Here is a 13625-nt window from a genome sequence, read left to right as displayed (position 1 = left end):
GGGGGGGCAGAGGCAGGCGAGTGGGGTTGGGACAAGCGCCATGCCATGCCATGCCAGGCCAGGCATTCTCGCGGTGCAAAGTCCTGGGGGGCACGGCCTCCGGAGCAGGGGCAGCGGGGGGCGCGGGGCGAGCGACGCGCCAAGCGCCACTGCTTGATCTGTGCCTTGCAGGGCCCCCGGACACCGCGGCCGAAGTTCGGCGGAGGCGCCAGGAGTGGGCCTGCCGGGATGTGGCGAGCGCTGGCCGGCCGCTTCGCGAGCTCCAGGCAGGCAGCGACCCGCCTCGTCAGCATGAGCGGCTCCGGGGCCGAGGCGCGGGGGACGCTGGCCAACAAGGTGGCCCTGGTGACGGCCTCCACCGAGGGGTGAGCCCCCGTCCCCTCCCGTTCGCCGGGCTCAGCCAGGGTGGCCAGCTTAGCCAGTGCCTCTCCAAGATAATTAGGGGTCGGGCTGCCAGTGGGGGAAGAGCGCTCTGTACTTTCCCAGGGGCACTCTTGCCATTCCTGCAGCTGCCACAGGATACGGAAGCTGAGCGACGGCATTGTGGGAAAAGCAGGTTTGGGGGCGATTCCCACCTCCTGCCATGCCCTTGGGATAAATTTTAAGAAGCGCCTCAATCTGATCTTTGCTTCTTGGCTCCAGAGTTGGCCTTTTGTTCCTCTGTTGGAGCCCTGGCGAGTTGCAACTGAGAATTCAGATGGCAAAAGCCCTCCGAAGTATCCGATTAAATGCCTTAACGTAGTCTTTGTGTATTTTATCCCTTGCATGTTCAAGGATAAGCGTGCTTAATGTTTTTATCATGCACTTCCGACGGTCACAAGCCTTTCGTCTTAGACAACCCGAAATGGCTTAAGCAGAATGCAAATCCCAGCATTTGTGAGGCCTCGGATAGCACCCTCCATTGGCCATAAGCCCTGTGGGATAGAGTAGGACTTACTCCTGAGTAAACAAGGATAGGATTGTGCTGCAGGCCTGCGACATCAGCTCTCGAAAACAACACCTGATGGGCAGAACAAGGGAAATTTTTCTAACAGCTGGGATAAAGCTCTTGCATCTTCTCAGCTTCAGTTCCCTGTGCAACTTCTTCCGCAATTTCGCAATTATCTCACATCTCAGCCCCCTCACCTCTGCCCTGAGCGAAAAGGATTCGTGCTGGATCCTGCAACAGCCTCCTCTCCTTCACGGGTGTGGCAAATTTGAATGCAGGCCGGACCGAGAGACCAAAACACAGCAAGCTGGTTGAGCAATAAGCCCATTTAAGCAGTTTTCATCCCAGCTGGCTCCACCCACTTTTGTGACCCCGCCTACACCCCATGGCTCCGCCTACTTCTCGCAGCCACGGATTGCTTGGTGGGTTTCCCAGTCTTGGCGCCATTTTGTTTCCCATTCTAAAGGTTGGGAGTGTCTCTTCTAAAACTGAGTGGCTGTCAGAAAGAGCTTTAAGTTTAAAACGTCCCGACATTTGGGGGTCTGTGGCTCCACCCCCTTTGCCTTCAGCCCCGCCTATCGCTGAAGCGTGGCTGCCAAGAGCGGCCCTGAAATGGGATTTCGCTCGGAGGGCTCAGGCTAGGAGACTCCCCGTCTGCTCACACGTTTGCACAATCCTCTCCTTGCTTCTCGCTAGAATTGGCTTCGCCATCGCCAAGCGCCTGGCCCAGGACGGAGCCCATGTGGTCATCAGCAGCCGAAAGCAAGCCAACGTGGACCGCGCCGTGGCCCAGCTCCAAGCGGAGAATCTCACTGTGTCGGGGCTGGTCTGCCACGTGGGGAAGGCTGAGGACAGGCAGCGCCTCATTGATGTGGTGAGAGACCGTGTCCTTTGGGTTCTTTGCATTTCTACCTCAGCTTTTTTCTTGCAAGGGACCCAGGGTGGCATACTGGGTCTTCCTCCCCTCCATTTTCTCCTTTCACAACAACCCTGTGAGGTAGGTTGGGCTCAGAGTCCCTGGTTCTAACCTTTCTGACCATTTGCCTCCCTGGATCTCAGTTGCAATCATGGAAGATAAAATAGTTTTTTTGGTCCACTTAAGGAGCGCCAGAGCGAGGACTTTGACTAGTGGGTTTGAACTGCCTGTCTTACGGTTCTGGGGGTGTTTAGTAGACGTCCAGCCTTGAGAAGGGAAAGGTGATGGGAAAGCTCAGCAGCGTGAAACAGCTCTTTGGGAGTTACCCAGATGGCTACACATCCTTCCCCCCCCCCCCCCCCCCCCCCAGCCACCAAATGCTTGGTGGGTTTGTAGCTCAAAACACCTGGGCTGTGAGAGCAGCCGCTTCAACAGGCAGGTAGTTTGGCCCTGCCCCTTTGCCTTTGGCTCTTCCCACTGCAGATGCAGCCCTCAGAAGTGGGGCTCAGTCCTCGGGCTGCGAGAGGTTCAGCACCCCAATATGGATGCACAGTCGGCATTCCAGGAAACTTCCCAGAATCCTCTGAGACAGGCAGGGGTTCCGGGTAGCCCTTTGCAGTCTTCATGGAAGAGGCCCGATCCTGAGACTTGGGGAAGGTAAACAGGAGAACTTCATGCAATTCATGGAAAGAGGAATTTGCAAAAGACTTGGGGTGATCACGGGGGGAGGGGGGGGCGTCTTCTGCCATCCCTCACAAGTGAACTTGCTCGTGGCCAACGATCCCAGAATCCTCCTTGGTTCCAGTTTCAGAGGACGTCACTCCCTGCTTCCAGGGATGGACAGCCTCTTTGGGAACGCAGGTCCCGTTTGGATCTTGTTTGCCCCTGTTCAGGGACGAGGGACATGTTTGGGGGGGGAATTTTGCTTGGAACAGAAGCAGGGCAGGTCCTGAATTCTAGAACATAGAAATGTTTTAATAATAATAATAATAATAATAATAATAATAATAATAACAATAATAATAATAATAGAACTCTGGCGCTGCCTTCGCAACATGGTGGAGCAGGCGGCAGGCCACAGAGAGGACCAGAAAGCGGGCCTCTGGTTCCCAGGACCGGGAAATGCGAGCATCACTCCTCAATTTAGGAGCATTTCACCCCTGGCTTACTGCCCTCTGCAAAACCCAACTTGGGTTTCAAAATTGCAGGCAGGAGACCAAGCAAGTCTCTCTGCTATGCAAGTCCAGATCCAGAGGGATTTTTCCAAACCCGTTGTTCATCTCCTGCCTGTGATTGTTCCCAGACCAGAGTTGAAGTGCAGCAGCTGGAAAATCTTCTATCCTGCGGAACCAAAACATCAAGCGGAGCCAGCTTTTCAAGCAGAAAAGAATTCTTCCGATGTTTATTTTTTCTTCTGTCCTCTTTCGCTGTAGGCCCTGGAGCGCCACGGAGGAATCGATATCTTGGTATCCAATGCCGCTGTGAACCCCTACTTTGGCAGCACGCTAGATGCCACGGAAGATGTCTGGGACAAAGTGAGCAGCTGGGGGGGGCGGGATACACACTTTAAAAAGAGGCTGTGTGTGTGATCAGAACTGGATGACTTCGTGAAGGTAGAGTTGCCGAGTTACCGTGACTGGGGAACCCATCCTGCCTTTTATTATTTATTTATTTATTAAAACATTTTTATGCCGCTCCATTTGCCAAAGCCTCGGGGCGGCTTACAACAATAAATAAAACCACATAAATTAAAATATTCATATAAAATAGTAATAATAATTTAAAATACAATATGCACACAATATAAAATAAGCCGCCCTGGCCAGATAAAATTCAGTAGTATTAACATTTAAAATGTTGCTTAAATAAAAAGGTCTTTGCCTGGCGCCGAAAAACAAATAACGACGGCGCCAGGCGGACCTCTCTGGGGAGCGCGTTCCATAACTTAGGCGCCACCGCTGAGAAAGCCCTCCTCCGAGTAACCACCCTCCTAATTTCTCTCACGGAGGGCTCCCGGAGAAGGGCCTCTCCCGCCTATCTCAGGGGGCGACTGGGCATATATGGAAGACCTTGTGCCTCTCAAAGCAGTTAGATGGAAGGGAAGCACCTGAGTACCTGGAGAAGAACAGGACACACCAGCCGAGCAAACCAAAATTACATTATCGGGCCAGTTAAAAATTGTGCAATGCCAAGGAAGGAAAACGAGGAGTTGAATTTTTGGAAGGGAGGAGGTAGCCTCTGGCAAGTTAGTTCGGAATAATCCTAACTTGACGCAGGTGGGGATGAGAGATGAGCCGTCTGCTGAGCAGAAAAGGGATTTGGGTCTTGGATCTGCCCATTTTGTTTGTGGCTGCTGTGAAAAGGGCCCAAATTTCTAGTCGGGTCATTATTTATTTTTTTAAAGCATTTTTATGCCGCCCCCTTTGCAACACTCCTCAGGGCGGCTTACAAGGCAAATAAACAAATGTTAAGTAAACTTTAAAAATTCGGATACATCTCGGCGAAATTATAAAAACCCAATAAATAAAAACAGCAGTTAACAGTTAAAATATTAGGACAGGAATGGAAAAGAAATGCCAGTCTTCTCATCCCTGTATACAAACCGAAGGAGTGACGAGGTCTGGGGTGCTGTGTACAGTTCTGGTCACCGTGCCTAAAACGGGATCTTGTAGAGCTGGGAAAGGTTTAGATAAATTATCAAAGAAGCGGGACACTTCCCAATGAGGAAAACTTAGAATGCTTTTTTTCTGTGGGAAAATATCATAAGCGAGGGGATATTATTGAGGTTTACAGATTTAGCTACTTTCTCCATGCTGTGAGAAGGAGGCTTGTTCCCTCTCCCATAATATTCATACATGAAGCCGAATCATGGATAACACGGTAGAAAAGGGACGTCTTCATGCAGGCGATGGCCGAATCGTGGATTTTGCTCCCACAAGCACCAACTTGGATGGCTTTAAAAGGGGGTGAGGCAATTTCTTGGAGCGGGCTGGCGATTGGGGGCAGTGCCTCCTGGTGGCTACCTCCAGTACCAAATGCCACATGGGTCTGTACCACAGTTGCTGGGGAGCATGGGTAGGGGAATGCGCTTGTCCCGTTTCTGGAGTTCCTACTGGCCTCTGCTGGAGATGGTGCTCCTGTGGACCATGCTAGATTCTTCCTCGGGGGGTGAGGGAAATGCCAGCTGTATCTTGGGAAGCCCCCTGGGGATGTACCACTCGGTGGGCCCAGCCAATGGGTGAAGGGCCCAGTTCGCACGGCGCAAAGGCTTGTGGGAAAGAGAACCTTGTTCTTGCCAAGCATGGCAGCTTCACCACGCCAGGCCTTCTATTTGTCCATCAAGTTGTGGAGCTGGGCAGGGCTGGGGGTGCTGCTGCGGTGCCCACGATACCGAAATTGGGCGATGAGTAGGGTGGGGGTGCTGCTCGTCCACCCCTTCCCCGAGGCCACATTTTGCCGACCAACCAAGGGTCTGCCTCCTCTTGCTCACCCTGAAGGTGCTTTCCTCTCCTTGTTCCAGATCCTGGATATCAACGTCAAGGCCACGGCCCTGCTCATCAAGCTGGTCGTACCTCACATGGAGAAGAGGGGGTGAGTGGTGAGGAGTAATGGGCCTTTGTCTGTGGCGCTAAAATCCTTATTCTAGTCCCAGCCAAGTTCTTCCCCCCTCTCTGGTTCTCCTTTCAAGCCCCTTTCCCCCAGTTCCTGACTCCTTTCTTTCTCTCACAGAACTGAGCTTTTGATCCTCACCTAAACCCCATATCAGCTGGTGTGTCCACCTCAAGTTTCTAGTCCTCATCCTGATAGCCTCCTCCTCTGTGGCTTTTGCTGTATCTCTGCCCTCATACCCCAGCAAAAGCATGAAAAAGATCCCAGTTATTACAGAATACCATGAATTGCGTAGAAGGTAACCTTTTTAAATGAGGCCGACCCCACAGCCTGACTTCCAGGTCTGCAGAGCTATCTTGAGAAGCCTTCAGTGGCCACTTCCTCCCTGCAGAGGTGGGACCAAGTTCCTAGTCCTCATGGCTGGCCACCTGGTCTAAGCCTGTTTTCTGTCATCCTACGAGCTTAAAGAACAATGTCCGTGCTCCCATCTTCTGAGGCTGAACGTCACGTCTACATTTATATTGTCCTGTGTTGATTGAGCTGGTTCACAACAGCCCTGTGAGGTAGCTTACAGTGGAACTTGATGATGGGCCCAAACTTGCTCTTTGGGCCTTGTGACCAAGCCAGAGGAGCCCTTCCCAACCTCACCCCATCGTGAAGGTTTGTGGTGCAACTCTTACCATTCCTGTCAGGTATAGGAATGCTCAGAGCCAGAGTTCCATCTAAGCCAGAAGGTTGGCAACCTTTAACACTCAAAGAGCTGTTTGGACCTGTTTCCCACAGAAAAGAAAACACCGGGAGCTGCAAAACCCTTTTGACATCTAGAATGAAGATAACATTGCATATATCGTTTTTTCCCTTTATGCTATGTTTAAAAAAACTAGAGTGTGTTGCATTTATGAAATCAATGAACTTATACGGAGAAAACAATTTTTTATTTCTGCATGGAACAAAAACATTTTGAATGCCGAAAAAAGGACGCTGGGTTGAAGGTTACTTTCAAATAAAATAGTCAGTGTCTATTTGAGTCCTCCTTGTATTTATGAAATACAAAGCCGAACTTAAATTATCCACCTGCAGCAAACCAAAAATGCCCTCTGCTTCTGTGTGCCGTCATCCTTTTATCACATGTACTGGAGGGTGCAGTCAGCTGCCAACCTGAATTTAAAAAGGACTAACTGATACTTTCATTCAGTAAGTAGAGTTTCTGCAATACAACAAATACCAAATAATAGTCTGGTGAAATATTGAACAAACATCCCTCTCCCAATGTAATAATGTTGCTGGAATTTTTATAAGAATCTTCTTAAAACAAGGAAGTGGATCTATATCTTCATTATGATTTAGCTTCAGCTCTTGTTGTCACTAAAAACTGTAATTTTTAATCTTACATTATAAACTCCTTTCATATATTTTGAATAGGAGAACAGCTTCCTGCAGGGTCAAAGCCAGTGCGAAAGGGCTGCGTGCATTAAACAGCAAACCCCATAAGTTCGTCAGCAGTGAAAGCAAATGAATCTGCCTACATACGTTCAGTTTTCTTCAGAAACTTTTCTTCGATTTATCCATGGTTGGCCTACCGGGGGAAAAAGCTCCATAAATCGTGAAAAGCTCAGTAATTGGCACCTGTCACAGATCGGTGCTTGTGCCGGCGCGTGTTTTGAGCGACGGAGCTGCAGCAGAGGGACTCGAGCCAATTGTGGCTCCGGAGTCGCAGGTTGCCGACCCCTGACCTAGCGGGTGGAAAAAGGTTGCAGCATCAGCTTCGTTTTTCGCTGCCTGGGTTCTGCAGATCTCCAGCGCTTCTCATTTCCTCCTCCCCTCTGATGGAATCAACTTTTGAGCAAATGCATGCCCAAAAATGCAAAAATCCATTGAAAAACTTGTGTTTTCACTTTAGCCTATGGGCAAATGAATACTTTTGATTGCTCCTTTAAAATGGCACTGTTTTTCTATGACTAAATGGGCAGAAAATTATAGAAATTTTTACAAAAAGTCCACAAGTCTGCAGAATCTCTGCAACTTTGGAAAAGCTGCTCAATTGCAGAATCTACGTGTTTTAGAAATCTGAGTTCATTTTCTTGGCGTCTGTTTCAGATTTGTCTAGGCATCCCTCGGTCCACCAGCTACTGCAGAACAGAAGTGCAAAGAGGAGAGAAAGAGAGGAGAAACAAGAGCAGCTTTCTGCCTGTCCTACTTTTATTTTTTCTCCACTTTCTTTCAGGGGCGGCTCCATAGTGATCGTCTCGTCTGTTGCTGCATATTTGCCATTTCCGGTGAGTCGACCTTTCTCTCTTTTATCTCCCCTTTCGGGACCAAAACCTCCTTCGTGGGTCCTGTAGGGAACCTCAGAAAGGGGGCCGGCAGAGGCAGTGGGTGCATAGAATAATGCCTGGTTTGGAAACAGTTGGATGGAGGTTTTTTTCTCTGCCCAACAACCTCCATTGGTCCCGCCGGATTTGAATAGGGAGAAAAAGCCACCTCAGCAATTATAGGCAGCCTATACAGGCATGTATGTATGTATAGGGACTGCAGGTGGCGCAGTGGTTTAAACCGCTGTGCTGCTGGGATGGTTGATCGAAAGGTCGCCGGTTCGAATCTGCACAACGGGGTGAGCTCCCGTTGCTCAGTCCCAGCTCCTGCCAACCTTGCAGTTCGAAAGCATGCAAATGCAAGTGGATAAAAAGGGACCACTTCAGTGGGCAGGAAACAGAGTTCTGTGTATTTGGTGTCTAGTCATGCCGGCCACGTGACCACGGAGACTGTCTGTGGACAAACGCTGGCTCCCTCGGCTAGGAAACGGAGATGAGCACCGCCCCAAGAGTCAGGCATGACTGGACTTTAATGTCAAGGGGAAACCTTTACCTTATGTATGTATATAAGTAAGTAAGTGAGTGAGTAAATGGTTGCCCATCTCTGCTATCCAAGTTTCTTCTGAGGATGCCAAGATGTTTTCCCCAAGCTCTGCTGACTGGGAATGATGGGAATTGCAGTCCTACCTATCTGGACTGCAGCAGGTTGGAGAAGGCCGACCTAAGCCGCTCTGTTTCCTCCCCCCGCTAGGGATTGGGCCCCTACAACGTCAGCAAGACGGCCCTCCTGGGCCTCACCCGCACCCTGGCCCCCGAACTCGCCCCCAGCAACATCCGGATCAACAGTCTGGCACCGGGCCTGATCCGCACCAAGTTCAGCTCCGCGGTGAGTACTGCAGGGCAGGAGGGAGACGTGGAGTGGTGTCTCGTCCTATTTCATCCTGCCCCCCCACCTTGGGGACTGATGGGGGGAGGTTCTTTCTCTGGGGCACACCCCTCTGGCCCGCTGGCCGACGTCTTCTCTGTATGATGTCCATCCTGCGGAAATCCCTCCTCTAACCAATGAGACCCACTTCCTCCTCGCTCTCTCTGTCGCCTTCTTGCGACCTCCCTGCCCCATCTCTTCCTTTCCATTTTCCCTCCCTGCTTCTATGGGGACTGTTTTCTCTGCCAGGCTGACGGATTTCGTACTGGGTCACTTTGCTTTTAAGAAGCTTTTCTTTAAATGAACTGTTTTATTTAAAATAGTTTGCTGGGGCACTGCAGTTTTAATAGAAAACTCCCAGCATCCATTTATGACATATCAGAAGGACAATAAAATGATAAGTCAACTGAGATGCATAGCAGTTAAAAGGTTGCAGCTAAAATTTCTGGTTTGGATCTTGACTACCTTAGAAGCACTTCAATCCATTGACTTCAGTGGGAAACAGACTGTGACGTGTGTAACCTGTTGCCGTCGGTGGGTCTTGGTTCAACCCACTTGACACAATATGGCGGAGTTAATTGGGCAGGGACTTTGGAAGCGGTCTAATACAGCCTCTCACACAGTGCAGGGCCCGGGTGCAGCATGCGAATCGAGGATCCCGACGGTCTTACAAACCATGAACGAAACTGAGCTCACCCAAAGCGCTCTTTTCCACTTTCAAGCGACGTGGATCCGTAAGGCACAACTGCTCAACCACCTACAGCCCAAGGACCGAATTCCATTTCAGAGGGGCCAGATTCCAGTGGTGCTGCTCAAAATACCAAGAATAGCGGCATATTTTCAAGTGAAGCTCCTAGGGCCGGTCACTAACTTCTAGGAGAGCCATTTCAACAGTTTGGAATTGTTGCGGGGAGTGAACACCGAAGCTGGGAGCCATCGAATGATTGGTGGTGGGGCAGGAGAATGTGGGTAGACCTCTCTGGTTGAGTTGCTTCACTTCTGCCTTTGGAGTGTTCCCCTCGGTGTGAGCCCAACCTGAAGACTTTTTAAATTATTTATTGTGAATTCCAACAAAACAAAACAGCAAAATCATAACAAGAGAGAAGGATGAAAGAAAGAAAAATGGCATAGATTAGAATATATCAATTACATGTATGCTTTAGCAAAGACAAAGCAAATTCCCATGTTATGTATCCATTTGCTGGTGGTGTCCAGAAGAAGCCACCTTCTTCATATGGCTTTGCAACGAGGACTTCATTCCACAGCATTGTAGGTTGTGAGCTTTAATCCCTCCAGTGTTGCATGATTAAGACTTTTAGCTGCCAAAAGGGCACTGAAAATCCATTTATGTGGACCCTGCATTAACGTCCCAAAAACAGGTAAATAACTTTAAAGCACATGTCCACAAATGCAAACTAAAGAATGTTGCGATACAAAGTTTATCCCTATTATAATCTCCTCCCAAAAAGAGGCTACTGATGTATTTGCAGTATGACAGGCCCTTCTTAAAGATAATGCGTTAATATCTGTTAGACATAACAACAAAGAGTTTTTCTTGACTTAGATGTAACCCACGATCTGCTGAATCTTCAAAGTCACACATTAAAGCAGTAAGCTATTGATTAGACAGAATCGGTCTAATCTTGCTTAAGACCCCATGTTTCATTTTTATTCACTGATAATGAATATTTTTAAACATGGATCATGATTTAATATCACTGATCATTCCCAATGAGCTTTAATCACTAGAAGTGGAGAAGATTATAAAGCTCTGCGTACGGCGGGGCCAATCCAAGAATCTAACAAATATTGCAGCACAAATTCCACAATGACTTGAGTGTAACCCCAGCCCTCACTGATGAATCCAAGGTAAAAATGAACTTTTCTGTCCAACTCGGGTTCAGAAACAGTTTCTTGCCAATTTGTACATCTGGTTTTGCAATATATAGTCACTAATTTCATTCATATACTGCCTCATAGCTGAAGTCCTTCTGGGCAGTGTGTAACCATCTCTAAAAACAAGGCAATAAAATGAAATTAAAAATCATAAAGGGTTTAAAAATACATCACACGAACAGCAAAGAATGACTCTGTTAAAAGGAAGAACTAACACCTGGGTGGATAATCCTCTTAAGCCACTGAGTAGCCAAACAAATTTTTAAAGGCCTTGGCAGAAAGGGCTGTTTTAACCTGGCACTTAAAAGACAACAGGTTTGGTATTTGATGGGCCACCATGGAGAGAAGCGGGGGCATTGCCAAGGCAGGCTTCCCCCATGTTGCCACCCTCTGAATTTCAAGTTGGCACTTTCTGGCGGGATCACGAATTGAGTATCCAGACAAGAAGATTCAAGAAACGACCAGGGTGGAAACTCTGATCTCTGTGGGAAAGACCAAGTCAACAGATTTAGTACAAGACAACAGATAAACCTGAGGATAGAAAGAGGGATCCAGAAAAGCAAACTTAGCTTCTTCAATGATAAGATGCATCGTTTTCCAGGATATTTGTAGGGGGGAACTTCCCTCCCCCTCCCCATTATGAAACCGAATTAAGATGTTGAAAATACAGAAGGGTGGATAGAGGAATTCCACTGGGAACAATCCAGAATTGGCAGAAAGCTTTCCCACAGGTACCAAGTATGTGCATTATTGCTTGTTGTTCGTTGCTTTGCTGGTTATTAATTCTGTGAGGGGTTTGCTAGAAACAGAAATACAGCAGTGTGGAGCTCGAATAGATCCAAATGAATAAAACAGGTGGACTGATGGCTTTTTTTCCCCCCAGCTGTGGCAGGACAAAGCCATGGGCGACAAGCTGATGGAGGCCATGAAGATACAGAGGTAAACTTTCCATGCGGCCAACCCTCCCAGTAAACCAGTGGCCAGCAGCTAGAGGGCTGTGGGCCCCAGACCAACCACAGGAAGACAGAGCAGTGCATTTGAATCGGCTGCCATATTTGGAGTGTGCTTCCCAAGAACCTCTTGCCCAGGACTGCCACTGAGCTTGCCCCACATGGTTCCCCATCCCAGCTGCCACCTCCATGGGCGTCCGTCTGCCTTGTTCGAGCCCAGGGGTGTGCAAGCTCCGCTCCAGGGGCCACGTCCCCACCGCCTGGGCTCCTGCCCCACCAATCAGATGTTCCTCAGATGAATTCACTTCCCTTCCTTTGGTCACACTCCGTCTTTATTCATTATTTTTTATTATTATTTTACTTGCATGTCCATACCGCCTCAGAGCCAAAGCGCTCTTGCTCAGTCGTTTGGTTGTTTTCTGGCTTTTGCGTAGCTTTTCCCTCGTTCTGAAAGGTTGACATGCTTCTCCCAAGGCTGAGCTACTGGCAGTATGAGCTTTAAAATGCGGCGGTATCTCTGCCCTGTTTGCTCTTCAGCCTCAACCATCCGCAGCCCCCAAGAGATTTCCAAAATGGAATCCGGCCCTCGGGCTGGTTGTTCAGCATCCCTGTTCTAGCAGAAGGAGGCAAGGCTTGTGTTACGGCACAATCTAAGCTGCACTCCTCTCAAACAAGGCAACAATTTTTACGTCCTCCTGGGCTGGACAACGCATTCTTCAGACCAAGATTTGGGCTTAGTCGTCCACAGACCTGCTTATCTCACTGAGAGAGGGCCGCAACGCTGCTGCTCTTTGCCGTTCCAGGTCACCTTTTCACCTTCAGCTTTTCCCATCCTGTCATGGCTCCTCCAATTCTTTGCCTCATCTCTGGCTTTCCTGATCCCTCCTTGGGGTCTCTCCTGCCTCTACGTTTTTCATTTTTCTTCTTTTCTCTCGTCTGCGCCTTCTGTAGCCCGCATTAGCATGGATTGGTAACCCAGGTTTCTGGGGAATCCTGGCTTGCCACAAACGACGTGATGCTTACAGTCTGGTGGTTCCTGCTTTCCTAGAAGTGATGAATAAAACAAACATGCCATCTGAACTCAGAATCCTGGTTTGTTCCTCCCAAACAAGCCATGATTCATATACCAAGATTAAATCCTGGCTTACAATTCTTCTAGCCAGGATCTGAGGTTTGAGCATTATGCTTAGCAAACTCTGATATAATTAGTGCTTTGCACTCTCTGGAGAAGCCAAGTGGGCGTGAATGAGCAGAGTACACCAGCAGTAAGCCAGGATTCCTGGGTGTTGCATGTTCACAGTAAGCCAGGATTCTTGGGTGTTGCATGTTCTATGCAGACATAGCCAAGGAGTCCCTGGAATTCTTCCCTTGACTCTGCCTCCCCCCCTTTTTTCCCTTCAGGATCGGAGACCCATCTGACTGTTCTGGCATGGTTTCCTTCCTGTGTTCCCCAGATGCCAACTACATCACTGGGGAGACCATGGTGGTAGCTGGAGGTGCCCTTTCGCGCCTCTGACGGAGGGCCGGCCTACCTTTCCACCTGTCTACACAGATGGACATACGGATGATCGCACAATGCCCTCCCCTGCCCCAAGGATGCAGAATGGGGACGCTAGTGCAGGGGGGTGTCCTCAAGGCAAACAGACATCTGGTGCATTGTGGGGTTGGGTGGATGGATGGCTCCTTGGGGAAGAGGTGATGGCGCAAGATTGAGATGTTGCTCCGAGAAAATATAAAGGGAAAGGACCGAGGGAAGCACATTGCAACATGGGCTGAATTTTAGGGCCCCTTGTACACCATGGATGACACACTCCTGATGCTGATGGGGGCTCTGTGCACTTGGGGGGCTGAGGCAAATGCTTAGCTGGATACTTAACCGTGGGTGATTTTGGGGCATAGAGCATTAACTGGAGAGAGAAGGAAGCGATTGCAGGTGAGGTCATGGATTTGGGGAAAATTTGCACAGAAAAACAGGTGTGGACATGGGAGGGGGGCGGCTGGAGGGTCTGCAGCACCGATAATTGTGGTTCCATGTCATTTCTCAGTGCCTTGCTGTTTCGGCTCAAATAAAGCTGTGTTTCCAACTGGA

General features: G+C 49.1%; 1 protein-coding gene across 1 annotated transcript in view; it reads left to right on the top strand.

Annotated features, from left to right (window-relative positions):
• Positions 1-13625, top strand: part of LOC123018652 (dehydrogenase/reductase SDR family member 4-like) — a 13903-nt gene extending 278 nt beyond the window's left edge. Inside the window, exons 2-9 of the mRNA XM_044420936.1 lie at positions 172-365; positions 1625-1802; positions 3278-3379; positions 5365-5435; positions 7678-7729; positions 8517-8651; positions 11470-11525; positions 12938-13625. Of these exons, the coding sequence (XP_044276871.1) occupies positions 229-365; positions 1625-1802; positions 3278-3379; positions 5365-5435; positions 7678-7729; positions 8517-8651; positions 11470-11525; positions 12938-13052 (846 nt within the window). The 5' untranslated portion in view covers positions 172-228 and the 3' untranslated portion in view covers positions 13053-13625. The remainder of the gene's footprint in view (positions 1-171; positions 366-1624; positions 1803-3277; positions 3380-5364; positions 5436-7677; positions 7730-8516; positions 8652-11469; positions 11526-12937) is intronic.

The sequence above is a fragment of the Varanus komodoensis genome, unplaced genomic scaffold (assembly GCF_004798865.1).
Source record: "Varanus komodoensis strain SLA01 unplaced genomic scaffold, ASM479886v1 scaffold112, whole genome shotgun sequence".
NCBI lineage: Eukaryota > Metazoa > Chordata > Lepidosauria > Squamata > Varanidae > Varanus > Varanus komodoensis.
This window is presented reverse-complemented; position numbering and strand designations above follow the sequence as displayed.